We start from the raw sequence: 25,203 nt of genomic DNA, 5'->3' as shown, positions 1-25,203 counted from the left end.
GGAGATGTTAACATGATAGAGTACTTTTATGACTATTGAATCAAATAATTTTTCAAGGGTTTGAATGGATTATCAGACCATGGAAAGATACAGGAAACTTGAATGCATATTACTAAGAAGTGAAAGAAGTCAGTCTGAAAAGGCTGTATAGTGCCTGATTCCAAGTGTATAACATTCTGGGGAAAGCAAAACTCTGGAGACAGTAAAAGGACCAGCGGTTGCCAGGAGTTAGAGGAGAGAGGCATGGCTGGGTGGAGTACAGAGGATTTCAGGGCAGTGGTACGACTATGTATACTACTACAGCGGTGGATACATGTCATTATGCATTGTTCAAATTCATGGAATGGACGACACCAAAGGTTAACTCCAGCCAGAGGTCCTGGTCTCTTACCCCTGCCCCATTCTTAGCATTGGGCCTCAGTTTCCTTTTCTGCAAATTGAGGGGGTAGCATGATCTGACCTACCTAGTTTGACAGTTCAGCTGATGTCTGGTTCTTTTGACAAATACAGGCAGCCTCTGGCAATTAGGGGCCAGAGACTCCCCCTCCAAACCTCACCATCAAGATGCTCTGATGAAAGCAGGTCTTGGGGAATTCTGCCAGCCAGCCACGCTCATTGGCAAGGCTGCACAAAATAGTGTGTACACTTGGGGAAGTCCTAGCTGTCCTCAGACTCTCAGACATGTAGCTTGCTTGAAAGGTTGGGGTTCTGAAGGAGCAGCCTGCATCTCGGTCCATCCTGTGACAATCTCACAAAGTGGGGACCAGATTCTGATGCCTCATTGGTACAGAGGCAACGATGACTGTGCAGGGCTCCTAGCTGGCCACATTCATGAACATTACTTACTTCACCAGTGAAAACTTATTTCAAACATCCCTTATGCTAGTTAATCAACCCTCGGGTGTAATTTTGATAACCACATTTGAAATGCTTTGTCAACACCTCTGGACTATGGATTCCTAAAGAACTCCAAAGGCAAAACAGCTGCCCTCCCTATGTATATCCAGTTAACCTATGAGCATGTGTATTATTAATGCTTAAGTATTTAAAAGTATATTATTACCCAGATGAACTAGCAAGGAGATAAATCACATGACTTCTGAGTTTCCTCCCATGCTAAATATATGTAAACTATTGTATTATATATATATATATATACATACATATATATATGTGTGTGTGGTTTTTTTTTTTTTCACTTTAATACTCCTTAAAGTCAGGGAAGGAAGGCAGAAGTAGGTTTTCAGATTTCGCCATCTCTCAAGTTGCAAGGACAATTCTGTGAAGTTAAGACAGGCCCCCACTTGCTCCTGGTGTCCATCTAACTGATACTCTCAGGTTTTATACCTCCTTTCCTCTTCCAGTTGTTGCTGGCAATTTCTCATTCCTCGGGATGGCTGAGGCCATCTCTGTGACTGTCCCCTCAAGACTAGAAGCCAGACACTGTCCACACTTGTGGTGCACACCTATCTTCCTTGAGCCTTTCAGGTACATAGGGAGGCCTGCAGTGGCGGGTGGAGGTGAGCAATAGGGTTCAGAAGGGAAGGTGGAGAGGGATGCAGCTAGGAAAAAAACAAAACAAAACAAAACTGATTCCAGAACTATAAGAAAGGTGCAGCCAGGCCTGAGTGAGGGAAGGGAAGGCCAGTCCCTTCTCTTGCCTGGCTATGGGAATGGGACAAAGTGGTTGGCTAAGAGCTATAGGGCTTCACTTGGAGAAACCAGTTTGAGGGTACACAAGCAGCTGTGAGGGAGAGAAGAAATTAGACTGGGCCACGTAGGCAGTCCACGGAACATTGGAGAGCTACAGTGAGGCCCTCAAACAAGGGAGGGGCTTACCCGGGGCAGTGGGCCAGCCCCCAGTGGACAGCTACGGTGCTGACAGGAGGACTCCTAGAGAAATGGAAAGATCATGAGCCGGAAGGGGAATTCAGTTTCTGGGAATGGGCAGATAAGAACAGAGAAAATGTCATTCTGAGATGTCCCTGTAGTTCTTCCCCAAACACAGTTGACCCCAGGCAAGAGGCCAGACCCCAGCCTGTTCACGCCCTCCATCTCTCCCCCATTTCCAGGGCTGTTTCCACAGCCCCCTTCCACCCTAGCTCAGCACCTCCATGAGTGTCTTTCCCCTCCTTTCCTCCATCCCTTGTCCCCACCACAGTTCCCACTCTGGCATCATTCGTTGGCTTAGAGCCAGGGAATCTGTGGTCTGGGGAGGCAAGCTAGAAGTCTTAACAGCCCTTTCTCACAGGAACATGAAATGGCAAATCCATTTCATGTTTGGGAGGTCGAGGAATAGAGCAGTTTCTGGAGCTGGACTGCCTGAGTGTGAATGCAGCTCCACCTCTTAGTGCGGAGACACCATGGGCAAATTACTGAACCTCATTTTCCTCACCTGTAAAATGCGGACAATAACAGCTTCTACCACCTACGCTGTCATGAACACAAAATAGGAGTGTGTGCAAAGCTCTTAGCATAGTAGCTGGTGCACAGGCAGTGCCCAGCAAGAAGCAGTACTCCATTTCCTATGTAACCTCTTTACTCAGCTCCTCACCTCCACTCATGTCTGGCCCAAACTATTCTCCATGCAGCATGGTGAGCTTTTGAAAATATGCTGACATCCATCATTCTCCTGATGAAAACTCCTTAACAATATCTCATTGCTAGCACAACACACAGCCTGTGTAGCTACTGCCCACCGCCGCCCTGACTCGGGGCTGTGGTCACAGTGGCCTCTGGTGTTCTTTGCCTCTCTCTACCTGCAACATTATTCCCTGACCCGCTAAGTCATGACTCAGCTCAAGTGTCATTTTCTCGAAGAAGCCCCTCTAACCACCTACTGCTCTTTTTCAGCAATAATCCTCAATCTGTAATTACTTTATTGATTTATCGTTCATGATCCCACGAGAAGGCAGCTCCACGAAACCATCCAGCCAAGCGCTTGCTGAAGGAATGAAGGACACGTTATCCACGGGTTTTAGGTGCTTTATAAATTAAACCGGTTCAGTGGCCTGCCCAGTGAGCCTGACCACCACAGTTCCAAGTTCCCAGCCCTCTGTACGGTAAGGCCTGGCTACCTAAGTATAAACAAATATTACACATCAAGCCCAGTGGCCCAAAGTAAACATTTTTATTCTCAGTTCTGCCTTAGGGGTCTCTAGTTTTGCAAGCATGAGTAAATGGAATCAACAATAATCCTCTCCTTAAATGTCTGGCATTAAAATTTGTCACTTAAAAAGTTTCTGGTTTTGCCTAAGAGAGTGTGATTTGAGGGTGACCTGAAACAAGGTTTGAGGCTTGTGGACACATAGGGTTAATCGCCTTATTTCCTGCCAATTCACAGAGCAGTGAAAGGCCACAGGCAGCTATAAATAGCGGTCAGGCAGATCTGTCCTTCCAAGAGGGAAAGAACTTAGCAACAAAGAGAGATGCGAGGGGTGAGGCGGGCAAAGAATCATTAGCCCAGTTTCTGCCCATGCCAGGGCATGTGACCCTTGGGAATGCCGCGAGGCCCAGCAGAGGAAGGAGAGGATCAATGCTTTCATAACCTCCAACGTGGTGCATCCCAAACCCAGACGGGCCTGGACCGACCTGTGCATTTACTCCTGAATGCCCTCGGTCAGCAGACACGGGAGCCAGCAGGTGGGAAAACGTGTCCTCCAGAGTGCTCCTTTTTTTGAGGGGGACCCAGCTCCCAGGCAGGAAATGGCAGAGAGGAGGTGGATCCTTTCCCTTGGAGTGGCCTTCCGTCTTCCAGGGTTCACAGGACAGTCTCTCGGATGACCCCAATGAGGCTGTGTGGCCGCTCAGCCTCCACTCGCCGGGACCTCCTCTCGGCACGGGGCCTCCCCGCCGGTGTGAAGGTGCTCAGGTCGCCGCAGCTCTGGAGGTGCAGCAGGCCAGGCTGTCTCCGCGAGGGCAGCGTGCGGGCCCTGGATGTGCTGGGTTGCAATGGGGCCATTATCTTTGGGAAAAGAGAGGGTGGGGAGAAGTTAAGTAAGCTTTACCAGTTGTGGCCCTTTGACCCACCTCCTACGTCCATCCACCTATCTTAATGTGTAATTGCTTTGACAAAGAAAGAAAAAAGGCATTTTCCCAACGTGGAACTCACCTGGAATTCCAGGGGTTCTTTGTAAATCCTCCAAATGTTCTACCATTTCCGCTGTAGACCCATCAACCAGACTCAACTGATTTGTCCACTGCAATTTCTTGCTTTACCAGTCTTCTCATAGCTTTTCTCTAATTTCTCTGAAGCCTAAGTCAGTGATCCTCGCTGGCATCTGAACATTATTACTGGGTCAGGGACAGACGGGTATTGTCAGGAAACATGAATTCTCTGCTGAATTGCCACAGAATTCCCGTAGCAATGGGAACAGTTAGCCTGGACTCAAGAATCTGCATTTTTAACAAGAATCCAAGTAAAAACCACTGGTATGTGATTGGGACCAGGTGATGGGTTTATAAAATGTCAACCAAGTCAACCAAGTATAGGCACAGTGGCTCACACTTGGAATCCCAGCACTTTGGGAGGCTGAAGCAGGTGGATTACTTCAACCCAGCAGTTTGAGACCACCCTGAGTAACACAGTGCGACTCCATCTCTACAGAAAAAAAAAAAAAAAAAAAAAAAAAATTTAATTAGCTGGGCATGGTGGTTCATGCCTGTAGTCCCAGCTACTGGGAGGTTGAGGCAACAGGATCACTTGAGCCCAGGAGTTCTAGACCAGCCTAGACAACATCGCAAGACCTCGTCTCTACTAAAAATAAGAAAACTTAGCTGGGCGTGGTGGTGTGTGCCTGTAGTCCCAGCTACCTGAGAGGGTGAGGCAGGAAGATCACCTGAGCCCAGGATTTCAAGGTTGCAGTGAGCTATGACTATACCACTGCACTTTAGCCTGGGTGACAGATGGAGACCCTGTTTCAAAAGAGAAAAAGTCAACACCCAAACCATCCAATGATGCTTCAAATGGATCTGATAATCCTTTAATAAACAATATAAAAACTAGGCCAATTTATTTGTAAAAGTATTTAAGAATGATTCTTTTGCTAGATCTATTTTGCAATGTGTCACAAACAATTTTGAATATATAACAATATCACTTACTCTGTAAAATGGCAAAATATGAAAATTCCTCATCCAACTGGGACTGAAGAGGAGAAAACTGTCCCGTCAATTTTTTTAAAATTGCACAGCCATGTCTGTTTGACCTGTAATACTGTCAGCAGCTCGGGGAAACTCGGGGCTTCACTGTTACCTAACATCACAGCACAATCATTTGGATGACTTTTTGTTTCATTTGTACCATTCTGAGCTTCTAAGGTCATTAAAAGATTATTCCCCCAAAGATGGGAAATTAAATTTTATTAACAATCTACTTAATTACATCTGTCTTTAAGGTCTGTCCTTGTCTCCCGATTAAGAGTAAAAGTTCAACATTCATGGAAGTTGACTGTGTTACACAGTAAGTTAGGACAAGTGGTTTTGATATCAGTGAGAATTAAAATGGATCTAAAAACTCCAATATGCAAAGCCAGCTGGAGTCAGAAATAACCGGTCTCCTTCTGCTGTCCTTACCTTCTTCTGCCTGGAAAAAGGTATGGAATTGTGAAACCTCACCTCTAGGGTCCAGTCCTGGAAGGCTCTGCAGATGACCCAAAATCCATCGCAACAATCTCAGCACCTGAACTTTTAAACTGCCTGGGGCACAAAGATCTAGCAACCATTTGTGATGATAGCATCTAGTGAACTGTGTAAGTGCTTGTTCTTTTTCCCCAGAGTTATTTCCCAGGGAGCAAGACTTTGCAGAAGGTCCAGGCCCACTGCCTGGTGAATGCTCCAGCTCTTAGCTCATCAGAGCTTGGCAGCCTTCCAGAAGCAGCTCCTGTTTATTGGGCTCTTGGGGCCAGACAGAGGGAAGGTGACAGAGAATAACATCTGGAGTAGCTAAGGGACACGAGGATGTAAAATGTTTCCCCTACACAGGTTAGTAACTAGAGCCTGACCCGGAATCATAACTGATCACTCTTTTAGAGTGCAAACGCAAGAGGGTCTGTGGTTCATGTACCTCTTCATGCAAGGAATCAGATCATTCCTCCCCCTGTCCCCTGAGGGACTGGGAGAGCATTTGGCTTCTGGCTTCTGTAAGAAGAGACCAGCAGGTAGAAAGGGGAAACAGAAGGGAGAGTGAGAAGGGTATTTACTCAATCTGAATTAAAAATTTACCTACATCCTGAAGTTGGTAATTACCCTGAGAAATTAGCCCACTTCAACTGAAGAAGTATTTGTTGGATATTTAATGCACAAAGACACAGAGTCACATAACATCCATACGCCATTGTGGGGTGCTGTCTACGACATCTACCCCACTACCTGCAGCAATGAAGCCAACACCTAAAAGGGAATGGCTTTTAAAAAAGGTGGAGAGAAGGCTCCTTCCAGAAGGAAACACCATTCATTCAGAAATAAAGATGTAGAGACTACCTAGTCCAACCCTTTACTTTAAAGAGGAGAAACCTGAGACCCAGCTGGATTATGTTCGTGCCCAATTCTGTCTTTTCTCCAAGTGGCTTCAGTTTCGGGGATTGCCTTGTATTTTTTAATCTATAAGAAGAAAGGTGTTTATTCCCTTAGGACCTGTTGGCTTATCTTGCCAAACATTTCATGGGAAGGTGAACAGCCTCTCAGAATCTTGTCAATATTAAAATTCCCCTATGTCATCATTTTCAAAGGGCTGAGAAAACATGCCTTATCAAAGGAAACCTTCAATTCAGGAAATCAAATGTTGAATGCACTCCCCACTGTCCATATCCTCCGCTTTTATTCCTAGCATGCACTCTTTTCTTTTTGCAGACATGCTTCCACATCCCAGAAAAACTGGGTTCTCTTCCCTTGAGCCAAGAATGACGTGGGAAAGTCACCACACTTGAAAGCTCTGCGGCTTCCTCTCTCTCTCTCTCTCTCCCCTGACCTCCCAAACCCATTTCCCTGAAGACTGTGACCATGAATTTACTCTGCCTTGGACAGGAAAGCAGAGAAGCCACTTTAGCTGCTATAAAAATGAGTTATCTGATTCACACTTGAGATTAATAATAGAACTACCTGTTCTAGGAAACTGGCACTTGTGATGGCTTCCTCCATGTGCTCCTCATCAGACTTCAAAACAGATTTAATGTTTTCTACAAGTTCATGGATGTCTGGGGTCATGGTACAGGAGGACTGCTCCAGGAACCTTGCCACCAGCAGCTTGGTGTCCAGGTAGGATTTGTAATCTATCAAAGACTGCGGTCTGCATCGCGAAGCTCTCGATCTCAAGCCTCTCCTCAGAGTCACCGCAGCCAGATCCAGTCTCCTTTCGGTCTGTGTCGCAGCTTCACAGCTGAGCACTGGGGCAGCTGTGGGCAGAAACAAACAACACGTACCCATTGGCCAACCCCTTTTGAACACATGCCCATACCTGAAAGCACAGACCACAAAACTCAGCATGGAAAGCATCTGACAAATGCTGATAGCCATGCACATCCTGCTTTTCATCTTGCAGAAGGGGGGAAAACAATTATGACACAAGGTTATTCCCTGAAGTCCAGTTCCAATAGGATATGGCCCAAAACATGTCATCGTGCCATGTGACATCACCCGCAAGGTAAAGCCAGATGGTGGAGAGGAGAATCCAGAATGCAAACCATAATGAAGTTAAGTTTCATGGGGTATGACAAACAGATAGGCATGGATGGGCCAAGCAGGAAAAATGTGGCTGACCCATGAAAGGATGTTCCAAGGAGCAAGGATGAAGTAGTCAATTAAGAGAGGAAGGGGCTGAAGAGAGACAAGACTTGTCAGATGAATGTAATGCTCTGATCACTTTGACTATACCTTTGTCCCAAACGTCCTCAAGGACATTGTACTGACTTGTGCTATCGATGCTCACACCATGGATATGAGGTAGATCTATAGCTATTACAGAAAGAGAAATTTAGATGCAGAAGAAGTACACATCATGCTGGAAGTCAACAGAGGGCCTGGGAAATCCATCGCAGGCTCTAATTTCCATGGCTACCTACATCAGCAAGGGTGTAAAGACCAGCAGAATGCTTCTGCACTTTGAAGTGGGTGAAGCAAAACTCAGATCTGGTCATTATGTGTCCAGAAGCCAGCCAGCAGCCTTCAGCATACACAACACTGGCATCAGTCTATGAAGGCCTGATAAGCAGAAATTTAGAAATTCAAAGAAGACAAGAAGCAGGGAGCAAGAGAGCAGGTGGAAGAAGGGGAGCACTCCTTTTCCTCTGGAGAAAGGCAGGCGTGGGGAGCTCTAAACCAGGATTCAAGACCGTCCTCTCAGGCAGCCATATGCATGTCACAGAGAGCAAGAGTCTTCCAGAAGCACTCGCCAAAGACACTCATGTGTGAGGACAGAGTCAGGGTCTCCACTCTTCCACTTGAAGGCAACCTGGCGCCTTCCACAATGGAGGGCTCCAGCAGCTGCTGTCTTCACCCCTGCAGGTCTGCAGAATGAGAAGGGGTTCCAGAAAGATTTCCCTAAGCTGTGCAAACAGCTAAGTTCCCATTGAGGCTGGAGTCCTCAACTTGCCAGGTAGGGTGTAGGAGACCCACAGTGAAGGCAGGTCTTGGGAATCAGAAGCCAGGCTGCCTGGCCACTGTGCTTCAGCGACATGCTCAGTACCAGGCGGCAGGATTTCCTCTCCACTCAGAAGCTGCTGTAGAGACAAGAGGAATGTTCTCTCTGGCTCGAACATGGTCAGTCCAGAGCTGTGGCAAATAACACACACTGTCAGACAGGCAGAACCGAGACTTCAAGGGCTCAAGACAGGACCCTCGAGAAAGCAGGGTGGAGGATTATCAAAGTTTTATTTGCATAGGTGTTTTAGAGGAGCAGAGGTCAACTCTGCTAGACTACTTCACAGGAAGAAGCTGGTGCTGGTGGAGTTACAGGAGGTTTTAATTTTCTTCCTTTAGTTTATTTTTTATAATTTTCTACAATGAAGAGATATTTGGAGATGTTCAGGTATTCATATAGTCAGGAAAAACTCAGTGTTGTTATTTTAATTTTCAATTATTCAGGTAACAGCTATACACAAACAAACTCAACACAGAGAGAGAGGTAAAGTGTGTGGGTGTGTGTATTTCATTCTATCCTAAGTTCTAAAAACAAGGTCAGATTTCAATAATTTAATCATCTACTCATACATATTAAATATATAACAAATTATAAAAGAGGGAGTATACAAAAATCTTTTTGACTTTTTTTAAGACAACGCATATTCCCATAGGATTGCAGCATCTAGAAATCAGAACTAGGTGTGCATAACTGTCTTCATGTAGTACCTAGCATAGTATCATGTAGAACCAAATTCTTTTGATGACAATGACTTAAAAAACAAAAAACAAAAAAATCCCTCCAACTTTTTTTTTTTTTTTTTTTTTTTGATACGGGAGTCTCACTCTGTTGCCCAGGCCAGAGTGCACTGGCACAATCTCGGCTCACTGCAAGCTCCGCCTCCCGGGTTCACGCCATTCTCCTGCCTTGGCCTCCTGAGCAGCTGGAACTACAGGCGCCCGCCACTGTGCCCAGCTAATTTTTGGTATTTTTAGTAGAGACGGGGTTTCACCATGTTAGCCAGGATGGTCTCAATCTCCTGACCTCATGATCCGCCCGCCTCAGCCTCCAAAAGTGCTGGGATTACAGGTGTGAGCCACTGCGCCCGGCCCCTACCATCCTTAAAAGACATGGTAGATGTATAATCTTAACATGGAAGTAGAATATTTTACTTTCCCAAGACCTCATAAACTTCTTCAAATGACCACTTAAACTGCAGGGTCTTGAGCTGGCCAGAGCTACCCGCCTTCACCTGGCTCCTTTAAGCAAACAAGCACAGAGCCCTGCACAGAGCTTGGGGAATGACGTCACCTCTCTCCTCAGAATGATGGAGCACAGGGTCACTCTTCGACCTCGTCCTCAGGGCTGGGAGGGCTCTCCGGCTTCTCATAGGACGCACCAGGGTTGAACTGGGAGTTGACATGGATACGTTTTCTTCTGCAGGTATGTTAGGAATGGCCCCACCTGATTAAAAAAAAAAAGAAAAAAGAAGAGGTGAAACATAAATTATTTCACCAGCTGCAGTCCTCAAAATGCGCAGGAAACACCTGTGAGCCTAAACCTGCTGGGGCAAGGGTAATGTAGTTAATAACATTTACTCAGGCTGCTGGCCCAGTAGGTTTTTATATCACTGCACTATGGGAAAACTTGCCTTTCCAAATCACCCCTCCACACCTAAAACAAACAAACAGAAAAATTTAAATCCAACAGCAAAATAAAGGAGTCATGCCAAAATGTCAGGGTGTTTTTCCTAAAGGTGCTTAGACTCTTCTCCAGGGAGCATCCTGGGGCAGTACTGAGAAGCACCCTGACCTATCAGGAGAGCCTGGTTCTGGGAAGGTAACACCTGCACAGGTGAGGTGGCTGTGGGCTGCAGAACTCCTGGAAGGCTGCGTTAGAGAGTCAAGTGTCCACTAAACAAATCCATAAAACCCCGCTGGAATTGGATAATTTATGCTCAGAAAAATAAAATTGCATCATTTGTGAGCCTGAGTTGCAATTCGGGAAAATTTTTAAAATGGAAAAATTCGCTGGGCACAGTGTCTCATGCCTGTAATCCCAGCACTTTGGGAGGCCAAGGCAGGCAGATCACCTGAGGCAGGAGTTCGAGACTTGCCTGGCCAACATGACAAAATCCCGTCTCTACTAAAAATACAAAAATTAGCTGGGCATGGTGGCAGGCGCCTGTAGTTCCAGCTACTCAGGAGGCCGAGGAAGGAGAATCACTTGAACCCAGGAGGCGGAGGTTGCAGTGAGCTGAGATTGTGCCATTTCACTCCACCCTGGGCAAAAGGAGCGAAACTCTGTCTCAGAAAAAATAAATAAATAAAAATAAAGTTAAAAAATAAAAAATGGAAAAATTATGAACATACTTAGGAGACAGAACACTGCTTCATAATTCTACTTAGGATGGAAGGTGAACAGAACACAAAGTATTACATTACAAATAGTACTGCTGAAAAATCACCTTCATCTAAAATTGCTAAGAGTCGATCCATTATTTATTGCCATTTGCGATTTTGTCCTGCTGGACAATTCTCTGGGCCACTTAAAACCTCCCCAAAGAGAGAAGGCCATAACAATGTTCCCTTAAATTACAAGGATAAATGTAAACTGACTCTAGTACTTACTATAGTACTGAAAACCAGAATTCACTAACTGCTCAGGCAGCATGACCTGGGCCCTAGGTTATAAATGACACAGCACAATCTCACTGCAAATCACCCTGCAATAGAGGAAACTTTTCTCCCCTGCCAAAAGTCTAGCTAATTCTAATAGGAGGAAGAAAATTATAGATCAGAAAACACAGGAATACCAAATCAAATGCTGTAACCTATTTCATGGTTCCTGAGAATAGTCTGGTTCATAAAATGTCTAAGGATATCTTTTCCAGTTCACGTATTTTCTCCCATTTATAAGCCCTAATAGTTGACGGCATTTTTGCACCTAGAGAAAAAGGTAGAGCTTGAACTATTTGCTCCAAGAATATCTGCCCTCCAGCAGAATACCAGACAAGATTATTATTATTATTATTATTATTATTATTCGTTTGTAGAAACAGGGTCTCTCCATGTTGTCCAGGCTAGCCTCAAACTCCTGGCCTCATGTGATCCTCCCACCTCGGCCTCCCAAAGTGCTGGGATTACAGAGATTAGCCACCTTGCACAGCCTATTTCATCATGTTTTAATCTACTGAATCATGTCACAATGTATCTATTACCTTGAGTCACTTGTGTGCAGCCCGGATCCAGTGGGATCATAGCAGCTTCTGCTCCTTCTGCCATTTGGAATGAAGATCCCTGCATCACAGGAAAAAAGAGGGTTATTTTGTTGATGTTTGACTCCCCGCTCATTAGACCCAGTTAACTGCTTAAAAAGATGTGTGGGGCCCGGTCTCCCTGCTGTCCTCTGGGGGCAGGGGTTGGGGAGATGCTGTGTTTACCACTTGCAGTCAATGTACTTAGAGAGATGTGGAACAGACAGTACCTGCTCCTGGTCCATCTGGCTCACCACAGCTTCATACGGCGGCGGGGGATCCAGAGGACAGAACACTTCCACACCTTTGATTCGAGCTCCGTAGATGTGTGGCAGGGGAATAACATCAGGACCAACCATCCTAGGAAAAGGAACTTGGTGTCAGAAAGCACATTCTACAGACTGACCACGTGACTGCAGTGATGTCTGGATACTGGCTTCACTCTAAACTGTGGGCAAAACCACTCATCTCTCCATACCGTGGTCTCCTTGGCCAGGAGAGGGAGAATAATAGAAGCTGCTCTCTGACGAAGTGGCCAGAGTTCCTTAAGCAAATGACAGTGTATAAAATGCAACCCCATCATTCCTTTTAAACCCATCAGTCAAAAAGCAAATAATCCATAGAGACACAGAGCAGATGAGTGGTTGCCAGGGGATGGGGGAGAAGGGAATGGGCAGTGACTGTTTGAGGGGTATGGGGCCTCCTTGAAGTACTGAAAATGCTTTGGAACTAGATAAAGGTGATGGTTACAAAATAATGTGAATGTACTAAATGCTACTGAATCATATACTTCGGTTAATTTCATTTTATATGAGTTTCACCTCAATTTAAAAAACAACTAAGGATTCAGGAAAATTCAATTATTTCTTACATTCTACATGGCTCTTGTTTTTGGCCTGTGGGTAAAGAACCGTCAACAGCAAAATTCAAAATAATAGCAAAATCCTCCACAAGATTTCTCACTAGTGTTGATAGAAAATTCCACAAATCTCTGCCCAAGGTGCTAGATGATCTAGATAATGATGAACCTAAGTTTTAAAATAATTTATAAAATACATATAAAAGCCAGAAAACCTGTATTCTGCTATGGAGTATCAAAGAATGAAAAAAAAAAAAAAAAAAAAAAAAACGGCAAAAGTTTGTTCTTCAAATACAAAAAAAGGATTTTAAAAAGCTAAAAGAAATGGATGAGAAAACAGATTCTGGGGCTAGTTGCTTGCAGGCACTGCCTTTTGAGGAGTGATGTTCTCTGAATTTATAGTTGTTTCATTTTATTCTTTGTGGCCATGTACAAAATGTGATTGGTGGAAGAAAAAATTTGAAAAGGATGTCATCTTCTTTCTTCCTAACAATAAAACTTCTGGAATTCTGGGACTGAGAAGACGAGACTGCAACCTGAATGAAAAGATGAGAATGCACTCCCTCATTTCCCTCTATATTTGTCTGTTCATAAGCGAGGCTGTCATCCCTTGCTTGACCTGAAAGGGAAGGCAGAAGGTGATGTGCTAACGCCTGACAAGGAGATGTTTGCAGGTTCAGCACGCAACACGTCAAGCCTCCAGTTGAACGCGAGGCACTAGCACAAAGGGTCCCTTCGTTGGGGAGGGGTCCTGGCAAAGTTATCAAGAAAGAGAGATTCTCCCCTTAGAGCAGGACTTGCCAACAGGCTTCATTCCAACTCCCATACTCCACCGAAACTGTTTAAGAACTATAAATGCTGAGTGACTCTGGGAAGCCAGACCCTTCTTGGATCTAAGAGTGAAGATTCTTTCCTGGCAAATGACCAGTGCAATTTGTTTTCATCAATGAGACCTATGGACTTCTATCCTCTCTAGAGGGCCAGCCTTCCATCTTTAATGAGCATAGCCCCCATAAGCCATCTTCCTAGCACTTACAAACACTTGACTTTTTCTCTCCAACAAATGACACCTGTATTTCTTTGCTCCTGTGTCCCCTGCCTGGAATGTTTCTATCCCAGCTTTGCTACCTGTTTCTTAGCTCTGATGGTCCCTGTTTGGCAGTCCCAACGCAATGGGTACCTAGGTGTCCAGAGAGAGAAGAGGGCTTGCTGAGGGGCAAGAGGTCAGAGGAATAGGCCCTGTTTTAGATCCTAAACTATTGTAGAATTTCTTCCAGAAGAATAGCTTGGGAAAGAGGGGGCATACTTTATCCAAGTTGACCACAAAATAAACAGCTTCTATGGTAGTTTTGATAATGCCCATAAAAGCCTCACTTTGAAGGAAGATGCTGCTAGAGTTGACATAGAAGAAAAGTTCCTTTCCAATTAAGCAATTTCTTGTTTTACCTCATTTGTGTTAATGAGGGTCTGTGGAGGGAAATGGGTCTGCTCCATACTGGCAGGTTTTTTGTGTGTGTGTTTTTGTTTTTTGACTACTGTTTCTTTCCCCAGATCCCCATGGCTCTCAGTCCTGGCAAGCTGAATAGAATCACCTTGGGAGGTTCTAAAACTCTGGATGGCCCAGGCCTCACTTCTAGAAATTCTGCTCTCATCGCCTATGGTGGGGCCCAGGAATCTGCCCATTGTCAGTGCTCCTAGGGGATTCTAATGCACCACCAAGATTGAGCACCATTGCAAAAGCAAATGGATAATCGTGATTGAAATTAAAGCCCTGTTCTACTGGGAAAGTTGATCAAATTTTTATTAAGAATGAGGGTCTTCAGAAGATAGTTGCCTAATAAGGTCAGGCTAAGGTTAAGTGCTAAGTGTTTCTTAAGAGCAGGACACATATTGAGAGCATTTTAAAACCCAGAACTAACACTGGGAAAGCCCAGGCTAAGATGCTCTTTTCAGAAAGCTTCTTAAGTCCATTATCTCATAACAATACTCCCCGCAGCCACATGACAACAAAGGTGAATGAGGAAACTGAGGCTCAGAAATGGTGAGAGACTCATCCTGGGTCACCCTCTGCAGAGACTCTAGAGCCTGGGCTCTTTCGAATTCATCACCAAGTCCCCAGGAAGCCTTCACTGGTGCAGGCTCAGGAGCACTGAAGACAGAAATGCAAAGCATGTTCTGCTTTCAGGCTACAAATAGGCCCTGAAGACTTACTCAGGGGGAATGCAGCAGCGAATACACCGTTGACCAGAGAATCCTCCTCCTCCTGTACTGGAAAACTGTGCCCTGTGACTGGGTACAGGGTTGCTGCTCGCAGAGTGGGAGAGAGGGAAGGGCCCTCCCGCCCCCTCTCTATGGCTGAGCACAGACTCAACCCCAGCACTGCCGGACTCCACTTGAGTTTGGGTTTGGAAATTCTTAGGAAAGGAAATGAGTGGGGTTTTGTGGGGGCTCTGCTTTAAGAAACGCCCATGTCAACCATGTCAATGCCCAAGACCCCCTCAGCCTTCAGTTTTCTTTAATAGGGTACATCCCCAGAGTAAAAACCAGGTCCATGTTCAAGAAATAGGTTGGAGACTCCTTGATTCCTGGCTCAAGCCAACTTCTGAGAACAGAGACACCCTGGAGTAGTGGAGGTGGAGTGCACGGCCCCCTCCTGTATTACGAATCAATTCACAAAGTAGCAAATCCATCTTTGGACAGAAACCTCAACTGCAATCAGGCTTCCGTTTATGACAGTAACTCGAGAAGCCTTTTCTCAAGGAGATGCCAACACACGAAGTGGTTGTATTTATAGAAGTTAAATAAACCTCTTCTGAGAGGTCATAATACCTTACAGGAAATGGGGAGCTTCTGTTGTGTGAAAACTCTGGATAAAACTGATCGTAGAAATAGTAACAAAGACATTCGTGAATATTCTTGCCTGCCTGCTTATGAGAAAGAAAATTACCAACTGAGGTTAAACCATTAGTGTCTATAAAGTTGATTTATACTGTGAATCTAGCAAAGTTGGTCACATTTTAAAATATTTTTGAGAGGACATATATTTAAATGTGAATAAATTCAGCCCTTTTGAAAAGGAACGTGGACTGCACTCTGATATTGGTAAAATTTCCAAAAATTAAGGTGTTTGCACACTGGCAATATGATTATAGGGCTCTGGGCACGTTTTAGACTGGGCAATGTCTTCTTTCTCACAAGACTGTTTAGATTTAACTCCCTCCTTCTGCCTTCTTTCTAGAAAGTTCTGAATAATAAAGCCCTTGATGAGAAGCTTGTCTGTTTTCTTCCAACCTAGATTTGGCCAGAGGCTGTCTCAAGACTCGGAGAGACAAATCCGAGGATGTACCTAGATCTTAAAGAATGGAAATATCTGCAGTGATGAGCACTATTACAGTGAAGCAGAGAAGAGAAAGGAAAGCGAGGAGACAGGAAGGTCAGGAGTGCTCAGAGCACACTGCTGGATGGCTCAGCTCCTAAACCCACATGAGTCACTTTCCCCTTCTGCCACTGCAGAAACTAAATCTGTCTGTTGCCTCCTCCTAGGTCAACAGAGTGCTCATCTGCAATCTCAGCGTCAAAGAATTCTACTTATTGAAGAGGGTGTTTCTCATCCCCACCAAGAACTATCAGTCATTTTTACTATCCTCCAATGTACCCTCTACAGACAGCCTGAGATGGTGCTAAGATTTTCACAAATGTGTCCTCAGGTACAGAAAGAACATGTGTTTTGCTGCTGTATCTCTTCATCCTCTGTCATTCTTGGCTCATTTCCTGAAAGATTAGGGAAGTCATCCCAGCCCCTGAGGCTTTGAAATTCCAGTAGAAGCCACTCCCTGAACACTAGAGAGGCCAAGCTGTCCCACAGGCCTAGCCCAAGCCACCTGTCACCCAGCTGACACCCCCTCCAGCTTTGCGGTCATCTCTGCCGCTGCCTGGGCAAGTGAGCTGGGGAGGGTATAGAGGTAAGGTTCAGGTATAACTCTAAGGGACGAGTCGGCAGCTAAGTCACTGAAAAGAACACTAACAGTGTCTGGGTGGCAGCCCCACTGGTGACCGATCTCAAAGTCACCTACAGTCACCCTGGACATTAGAAAATACTTCTCTAAAAACTTCAAGCTCAGCACCAAGTTGGTTTGATAAGTCTCTACATGTACTACAGGGATTTAAAAAATAGAAATTTCTGGCCCTCTGAATACGAAGCCAAAGACACTAGTATTTCTGTGGAATTGAGAGATTCTCTTTCAGAAAGTTCAACAGAGGTTTGCTTATCCTTTAAACTCAGCTTAACGTCACTTCTTCCGGGAAGCCATCTCTGACTACCTCGCCACTCTGGGTGAGGTGGGCCTTCTCCGTGCACCTAAGTCCCTCTTTTGAATACTACGGTGATCCTTCCAACACATTTTAATGACCTAGACTGTGAGCTCCTTAATGGTAGGGGAGGAAGCAGGTCTAGCTCATTTTGAATTCCAGTAACCCAGCACAGAGGATTCTGTTTGTCGAATGAATAAATGAAGTCATTCTTTAAAAGAAGGTTTGTTTCTAGAAGTTGCTAACAATCAGACAAATGTAGGTGGCATTTCAATGTACCAGTAAAAATCCTTGATATTTAAGAAGGTCAAAATTTTGAGTTTGAAATTTGAAAAGGAAAATAAGTACAGTATCTATTTTTTCTAGACCAGGGAGAGACAATTAATAATTAATCTCTTTTTAATGGCTAGGAAGAATTTCATGATTGTTGAGACCTGCTGATGGTATTACAATGAAACATCGATTTGGCCTAACTGGGAGTGTTTCCAAGGCAACAGCGACTCTAAATCATGTCAAATTACAGCTGTTATCTCCCTGGGTGTCAGTTTCCCTTAGAAAGCTAATTGAAATGGAAAATGTCTACCTTTAGGTCAAAGTTTAACTTTTCTTTGGATTCATCTGTTTTATCAGACAAAAAGAGACAGACAAAGTAAGACAGAAAACAGAGAGAGTGACAGAACAGAAACCCCTGAAAAACAGCACAATTGTTTTTCAGTTTTCTAAAGAAGGCTGGCAGAGGTGGACTCTCTAAAAGCCATACCTCAGGGTTCACTAGCTGATTTTGTCACTCAATGGGCTAATGTCCCTTAAGTCAGGAACAATTTTCTTTTCTTTTCAAAGCAAAGTGAGATCTCATGCTGTGAGTTCTAGAGACACTTCAGTCTTCAGAACCTACAGCTACCCACTCAGACTGCAGGGGAACTCAGGAAGGATACCTGCGGTTCATCCGGGGTGTGCACGAGTAAAATGTGGCAAAATAGGAAGGGGGAGGCACAGGCGGCACAAAATCATCAGGGTCCGGGATGCGTCCATGATCCTCTACTTCTTCAGCAGAAATCTGGGATTCATCCTAATTAAACAGCAGCTCAGTTAGTCAACAGTCTTCATTACAAAGGCACGGGGAGAGAGGCAGTGGAGGACACGAAGCGGTCCATGGGCTGGCTCAGCGGAAACATGACTTACGATGCAGGATCTCCTGGTTGCGAATATCTGGAGGTAGCGGAGGGCGGCGGCCACCAAGCAGACGGTGGTGGTCAGGGCATTCAAGGCACACAGGGCAAAGAGGACTTTCTGGGGCAAGGAAACAATGGCACCACTAAGTCCTTCAACACACATCATCAGAATATAATGCAGAAAATCTTAAAAATAATAATAACACTGCCTCCATAAGACAGTTCTCAGGAGAGGCTGCATGTAAAGGATTTAGGTGGTGTCTGGCTCGTGGAAAGCGCCCACATAAATGCTGGCTATTATTATGACCCTCATGCAATAATGCTCACTTCTTAATTCCAAAAACTTATCTTAGAAGCTCCCTGTCACAGAACGACCTGGTATGACAGTATTTCTTTTTGCAAGCATCGGAATACTGTCGGGAAACATTCCTTCCAGGAGAGCAGTGAGTTTCTCTTCTGAGGCTGATTTCCCCAGGGATAGCAATTCCCAGCCTCCTCCCTCCCACAGCCTCCCACCAGCACAGCGCACTGCTTAATTTGTGGCCACTGATTCTATTTCAGGAGCAATTGGCTGTGCGGCCCCATGCACACGACGAGGACGCTGCAGGAGCCAGCCCAGCCAGAGTGGAAATAGGACTTCTCTCCACTAAACACACATCTCAAAATAGCAAAAGCTATTCCAAACACTTCTGTTGGTACAGTCCTGGCTCCTTTAGTGGGGCTTTCCCCAAGCTAAGTCCTGGCTCAGAAAGTTTGGGGGTGACTCAGCTACCAAAAATGCAGAAGCCATGGAAAGCAGGCCATTTCTACATCCCACACAACCCAGAGCTGGTAGCTTGGAACAGTTCTCTCTTTGCTTGGAGACTCTTCCTCCCCACCAAAATGAAACCCAAAACAAATATCTAAAGAAAACCAGTGGAAGTGGACTCCCTAAAAGCCATGCCTCAGGGTTCACCAGCCAATTTTGTCACTCACTGAGCTAATGTTCCTTAAGTCAGGGCACAATTTTTATGCAACTCCCTGATGAAGGCTAATTTTGTACTTCTTTTCAACTGGGATCATCCGTTTGTTTAATCTCTTTTGCTTATTATAGTTGTTGCTTATTAAACAAGAGCTAAGGTGCTTCAATTTCCCCATATTTTCTGGCCAATCTCTCTCCTTAGTCTACGTGTTGCAGACTGGTAGTACTCAGTGGTGCATATGACCCACGTAAAACAAATGAGCATCAGAACAATGACACGTAAGTGTGCAACTTAAAGGTTTTGCTAACAGCTACACCATATATATGTGTGTATGCACACATACATACGTATGCATATGTGTGTGTGTATACATACACATATATATAGTCAGACTCCTTTCCATTTTTTACTATCTTACAGTTCTTCAACACAAAGAAGGCTGTCCATACATAATTTAACACACACAATGATCTGTGGTTCTTTCTGCATTCAATTCTGTCTCTGGGGTCACTCACATGTGCTTTCAGCAGCTTAACTGTTTGAGGCAGGTAACAGAACAGGAATATTTCAAGTAATTTTGCCTTCTTTGGGGGCTCTGTGGTGTATTTACCATGGGAGTGGGAATCTGTTTAAGGTACCTTAAGTAGAAGGTGAACAGCACTACAGGGCTGAACTGGAAAGAGTTTCAAGGCGTTTTCTTTGTCTGTGCACTTGGCTGGTTGAAATTCTTCACAACAGAAGCAAATCTTGCCTTCACCTAAGTCCACCTTAATGGAGGAAAGGTAGAAAAATACTTTAATTATTAAGAAAAGCACCCTGGCTCCACCATGGAGCACCAATCCTGTAGAATGAGATTATGGCAGGGTTCTGTGTCAGGCAATGCCTCTCTCAGTCAGGATGGGCCAGGGTATGGCATGGTAACAACCAAAACCTACATTTCAGTGGCTTTCCCAAAACAAAGGGAAGTTTAATATTCCTCCTTTCTCCTTTAAAGTCTCCAGCTGAGAACTTCCTGTTTTCACACTAATCCCGTTTAGTACTAACAAATAAGCAGCTAAATGAGACGAAGTATCAGCCTCCATTCTGCTCATGTACACGAGTCCCACTCTTCCCCAAAAGGAACCAAACTCACTTTCTTTTTCCAACACGATGCACTCTGATTTTCATTTTTTGCACTTGGTGCAAGCCTCAAGATCTTAACCTGAAAGCTCTCTCTCTCTCTCAGACAATACTAGGCATCATCTTACAAAGCACTCCCTTCCCAAACAAGTCCATTCTTGATACAAAGCGTTTAGTTAAGTGGGAAACCAGGCCTATGTGGGCTGCACCCATGTAAGTGCTTTATCCATATAACATACATGTCCAGCTCTTCAGAAACTTCAGCTACCTAGAACCCCTGCAGTGAGCCAGTCTGGATGGCAAAATTTTCCAGATGGGTAAAATTTAATCCCTTTAAACAAACCTATTTGAAAGTTTACTCATACAAATGATCATGAATACCAACTAATTTTCCCACTGGATACAAAGAAGCCCTCAGACTCTGTACAAAACAATTCCAGGCAACTGTGCATTGTGCGTTCCTGCTCCCCTATTCCTGATCCTTGCAGAATCTAATACCTTCACCTCCATTCTTAATCCCATCTCTGCCCAATATTTCTAAAAACTTACTCTCGCTTCTCATCAGTCACTTTAGCCTACCCACAAACAAATCTGAAGTCTCCCTGATCCTAAATAATGAACATCCACCCTGCATTCTTGATGCTATTGCCTGAAGAGGTCAGATCCTTGTCTTCCCCCGGTCGCCTTTCAACAGTAGCATTCTTAACCCTACCAGCACATTCGAATTTTCTGGAGAGCTTTTTAAAAAACGATGATGCCATCTTTAGCACTCAGGGAACTACAAATTAAAGTGACAGCAAGCTCTCCCTTTGGCCTCATCAGACTGGCAAAACTTTAAAGAGAGAGAAACTCTTTTTGCTCGTGGAAATGTGGAGAGCCACTGGTAGAAACTCACCAGTCACTGCGGAGTTTAAGCCCTTTAATGAAGGAACTGACTATCCATTTTAAATTAAAAATACGTCCCCAACCACTTTGGAAAATTCTTTAGCACCACATGATCCAGCAACTCTATGCCTAGGTATTCACTCAAGAGAAATGAAAAGTGCCTCCCCAAAACAACCATGCTCACAGCAGCTTTGTTCATAACACCCCCAAACTGGAAACAATCTAAATGTCCATCAACAGGAGAACAAAAAAAAAAAAACAAAAAACAAATTCTGGTATTTTTATAAAATGAAATAGTGTCCTGAAGAAAAGGAACAAACAACAGATACAATATAAAAATATGGATGAAGTTCACGAACATTACTGAGCAAAATAAGTCAGACACAAGAATGTTCAAACCATGTGACTCCATTTATATGAAGTTCAAGGACAGGCAAAACTAACCTATGGTGAAAGAAATAGGAACAGTGGTTGCCTATGAGAGAGTAGAGACTGCCTGAAAAGAGAAGCTAAAGAACTTTTTCAGGTGATAGAAATACTGTCTGGAGTACAACAAACAATATTTTGTTTGGAGTATAGTGATTGTTTGGAGTATAACGTGAGTATATACATTTGTCAAAATAAATGTATACATTGGTCAAAACTTATAATGAACTGCACACTTAAGATCTGTGTTTTTCACTATAACTTTTACCCCAATTTAAAAACAATGGATAGAACAATAAAATGGTTGAATTTGTAATAATAAATGAGACAGGCAGGAGACAAGATACTGCTGAGAACAATTCCTTGTCCTGGGAACCTACTCCGCTTAGAACTAAAATCTCCCTGAGGATATACAGAATGATATTAATGGCAGCACTGTGTCTATTGGTCAAAACCCAAGCCACAGCAGGCAATAACAAAATAAGGAACTAACTTGGTAGAAGAAATTAAGGGTGTTAGTCTGTATTTAATCTTCTCTAAGTGATAAAAACAGGATGCAGGGAAGTACATACAATATGCCCATTTTAAAAACATCATGAACAACCCCACCCCATATATATTTATGTAATATTACATGACCATGAAAACATGAAGAAATATAATTCCCCAGCCTGTTACTAAGGATTTGGGGCGACAGATACGGGCAGAGTGGGAAAGAGGAAAGAACAACCCCTTGCCCGAAAAGGTTTCATTTGTCAATAATTTCCCCAAAGGAAAACAACACTTATGACATGATCCTGTTGACTATGTGCATTTTTGTGCATAAAGAGATGCTTAACACATGGCCAAATTGTTATCCAGGGATAGTGGGAATTCAAATGATATTTAAGTTCTGCCTTATACTTTCAAGGCTTGCCCAAACTTTTGTAATTATATCATCAGAAATAATCACAGAGTTGGTTTTGTGATAGAAAAAAAAATTTATTAAAAATAGACTTAGTGCAAACCATATTCTGATATACAGAATATAGAAAGAACTTCTACAACTCAATAACAAAAAAACAAATAACTCAATTTTAAAATGGGCAAAAGACTTGTATAGATGTTCTTCCTTTAATGAAGACGTACAAATAGCCAGCAGGCATATGAAGAGACTATCAACATCACTAATCATAAGGAAAATGCAAATCGAAACCAAATGAGGTATCACCTTATACTAATTAGAATGGCCACTTTAAAAAAAAAAAAAAGCAGAAAATAACAACTGTCACTGAAGATGTGCAGAAATTGGAACCCGTGTGCACTGTTGGTGGAAATATTAAATGGTGCAGTTGCTATGAAAACCGATACAAAGCTTCCTCAAAAAATTTCAAATAGAATTACCAAATGATCACTTCTGGTTACATATCCCAAAGAATTAAAACCAGGATCTCAGAGACATATTTGCATGCCCATGTTTATTGCAATGTTATTCACAATAACCAAGAGTAGGGGCCAACCTAAATATCCATCACAGATTAATGGATAAACAAAAGGTATCATGTACATACAACAGAATATTACACAGTCTTAAAAAGGAAGGGAATTCTAACACATGCTGCAACATGATGAACCTTGAGGAGATGATGCTAAGTGAAATAATCCAGTCACAAAAAGACAAACAGTGTATTATCCTACTTGTTTGAAGTACCTAGGGTACTCAAATTCATAGAAAGGGAATGTGAAATGGTGGTTACCAGGGGCTGGAGGATGGGCAGCTGTTGTTGTTTAATATGCATAGACTTTCAGTTTTGCAAAATGAAAAGAGTTCTAGAGATTGGTTGTATAACAATGTGAATATACTTACCTCTACTGAACTGTAGGCTTAAAAATGATTAAGATGGTAAATTTCATGCTATATGTATTTTACAATAAATTTTTTTTTCTTTTAAGTTCAGACATGGTACAAGTCCACAACCTCTTACTCACAATGCTGAAATCCAAAAAGCCCTGAAAACCAGAAGTCATAATAACAGCCTGCTGTCCCAGACTCCACTGGCATGCTACATAATAAATAGTATATGTAAAATATTTAATCTTCTAAAATTGGAAAAACCCTAAATGCTGACACACACCTGGCCTCCAAAGGTTCCAGATAAAAGACTGTTGACCTATATTCTGGCAATATCAAAATATCCATTTTTTTTCTCTTTAGATGAGGACAGTCAGAGACTGATCGCTTGTGGACACCTAATCTATCTATTCACTAACTAACGAGGCATTATATCACTATGGTTCCGGGGTTTTGCTGGCTGGTCCCTGCTTTGGAAAAAGTAATCGACAACTTGGGTGAAATAATCAGCAGGCAGCTCTTTGTTTTGTTTTCCCACTTCCTTTTACCCATTTCAGGTTTCACTTCAGGACAGTTGCCTGGTGCTGAATGTTGCAAGTCTCGCCAGGAACACCTGACAAGCCAGGGTCTGCCTAGATGCCCGGTGACGTTTTAGGACTGCTTACCAGATCACACCTGGGGACGCTGGACACAAACTGGGCCCCTTGGCAGCCTAGGATAAATCCAGCTAGATTTAAGAGGACACAAACCACAGACAGCAGCACAAAGAGGTTTACCTGAAATGGCAAGAGAATGGACAGTTACTAAAAGATAACAGCTAAATTCAGACAAAGTTTTATCTAATTTTAAAAACTCATATTCTCTTCCAAGAGGAAATTTTTTAAAAAAGATCAGAACCGTGTTTTTAATGTGACAAACTTTTTTTCACATTTTAGAGTTATTAAAATTGTGCTGAGGGATGCCATTGACTCTTAAGTCTTCTCAATAACCTCAAGTCCTTATTTTTTCCTCTTTGAAAATAATTCTTACTCCTTTATCTTTCATCCACACATTACACTAAGCCCTAGCTATTTCCTCCTTGAGCCATTCTTATTTTTTTTTCTTTTAGTTTTGTTGGATCAGCAGCAAATAAACAAATGGAGAACTCCGGAATATAAGTGAAACCCAGGTACATCAAGGAGCTCAGAGCCTTTACTATCCAGAAATCACAGTATGCAAATGGACATAAAGATGGGTCCTTTCTTCAGTTCTGAACACTTTAGGTACTAAAGAATATGTACACAAAGATTTTCCTTGTGCTTTTCTCTGAAGTTAATTATTACAAATATTACGCCAAATAATTAAAAAATTGATAGTAGTCAACTGAGAAGCCAGTATTTACTTAGTACAAGTTAGAGATGATGCAGGCTTTTCAACTTGAGAGCCATGATTATTAAGAAAATCAAATCTTGGCCGGGCGCGGTGGCTCAAGCCTGTAATCCCAGCACTTTGGGAGGCCGAGACGGGTGGATCACGAGGTCAGGAGATCGAGACCATCCTGGCTAACACGTTGAAACCCCGTCTCTACTAAAAAAATACAAAAAACTAGCCGGGCGAGGTGGCGGGCGCCTGTAGTCTCAGCTACTCGGGAGGCTGAGGCAGGAGAATGGCGTAAACCCAGGGGGCGGAGCTTGCAGTGAGCTGAGATCGGCCACTGCACTCCAGCCTGGGCAACAGAGCAAGACTCTGTCTCAAAAATAAATAAATAAATAAATAAATTTCTTTCCAAGCA

At 43.5% G+C, this 25,203-nt stretch overlaps 1 protein-coding gene across 2 annotated transcripts in view; it reads right to left on the bottom strand.

Moving 5' to 3' along the window:
• Positions 1–3,094: 3,094 nt before the first annotated feature.
• Positions 3,095–25,203, bottom strand: part of ENTREP1 (endosomal transmembrane epsin interactor 1) — a 68,973-nt gene continuing 46,864 nt past the window's right edge. The window contains exons 4-12 of one of the 2 annotated variants that reach the window (XM_017873054.1): positions 24,098–24,208; positions 19,810–19,938; positions 18,220–18,327; positions 17,973–18,106; positions 12,101–12,230; positions 11,835–11,913; positions 9,926–10,078; positions 7,099–7,391; positions 3,095–3,964 (exon numbers count right to left, since the gene is read on the bottom strand). In XM_017873054.1, coding sequence (XP_017728543.1) covers positions 3,761–3,964; positions 7,099–7,391; positions 9,926–10,078; positions 11,835–11,913; positions 12,101–12,230; positions 17,973–18,106; positions 18,220–18,327; positions 19,810–19,938; positions 24,098–24,208 — 1,341 coding nt within the window. In that variant the 3' untranslated portion in view covers positions 3,095–3,760. The remainder of the gene's footprint in view (positions 3,965–7,098; positions 7,392–9,925; positions 10,079–11,834; positions 11,914–12,100; positions 12,231–17,972; positions 18,107–18,219; positions 18,328–19,809; positions 19,939–24,097; positions 24,209–25,203) is intronic. The other variant, XM_017873053.1, reaches the window with a different exon arrangement.

Source organism: Rhinopithecus bieti, unplaced genomic scaffold (genome assembly GCF_001698545.2).
Source record: "Rhinopithecus bieti isolate Rb0 unplaced genomic scaffold, ASM169854v2 scaffold_7648, whole genome shotgun sequence".
Classification (NCBI taxonomy): domain Eukaryota; kingdom Metazoa; phylum Chordata; class Mammalia; order Primates; family Cercopithecidae; genus Rhinopithecus; species Rhinopithecus bieti.
Note: the sequence above shows the minus strand (reverse complement) of the source record. Positions and strands in the feature narration are given on the sequence as shown.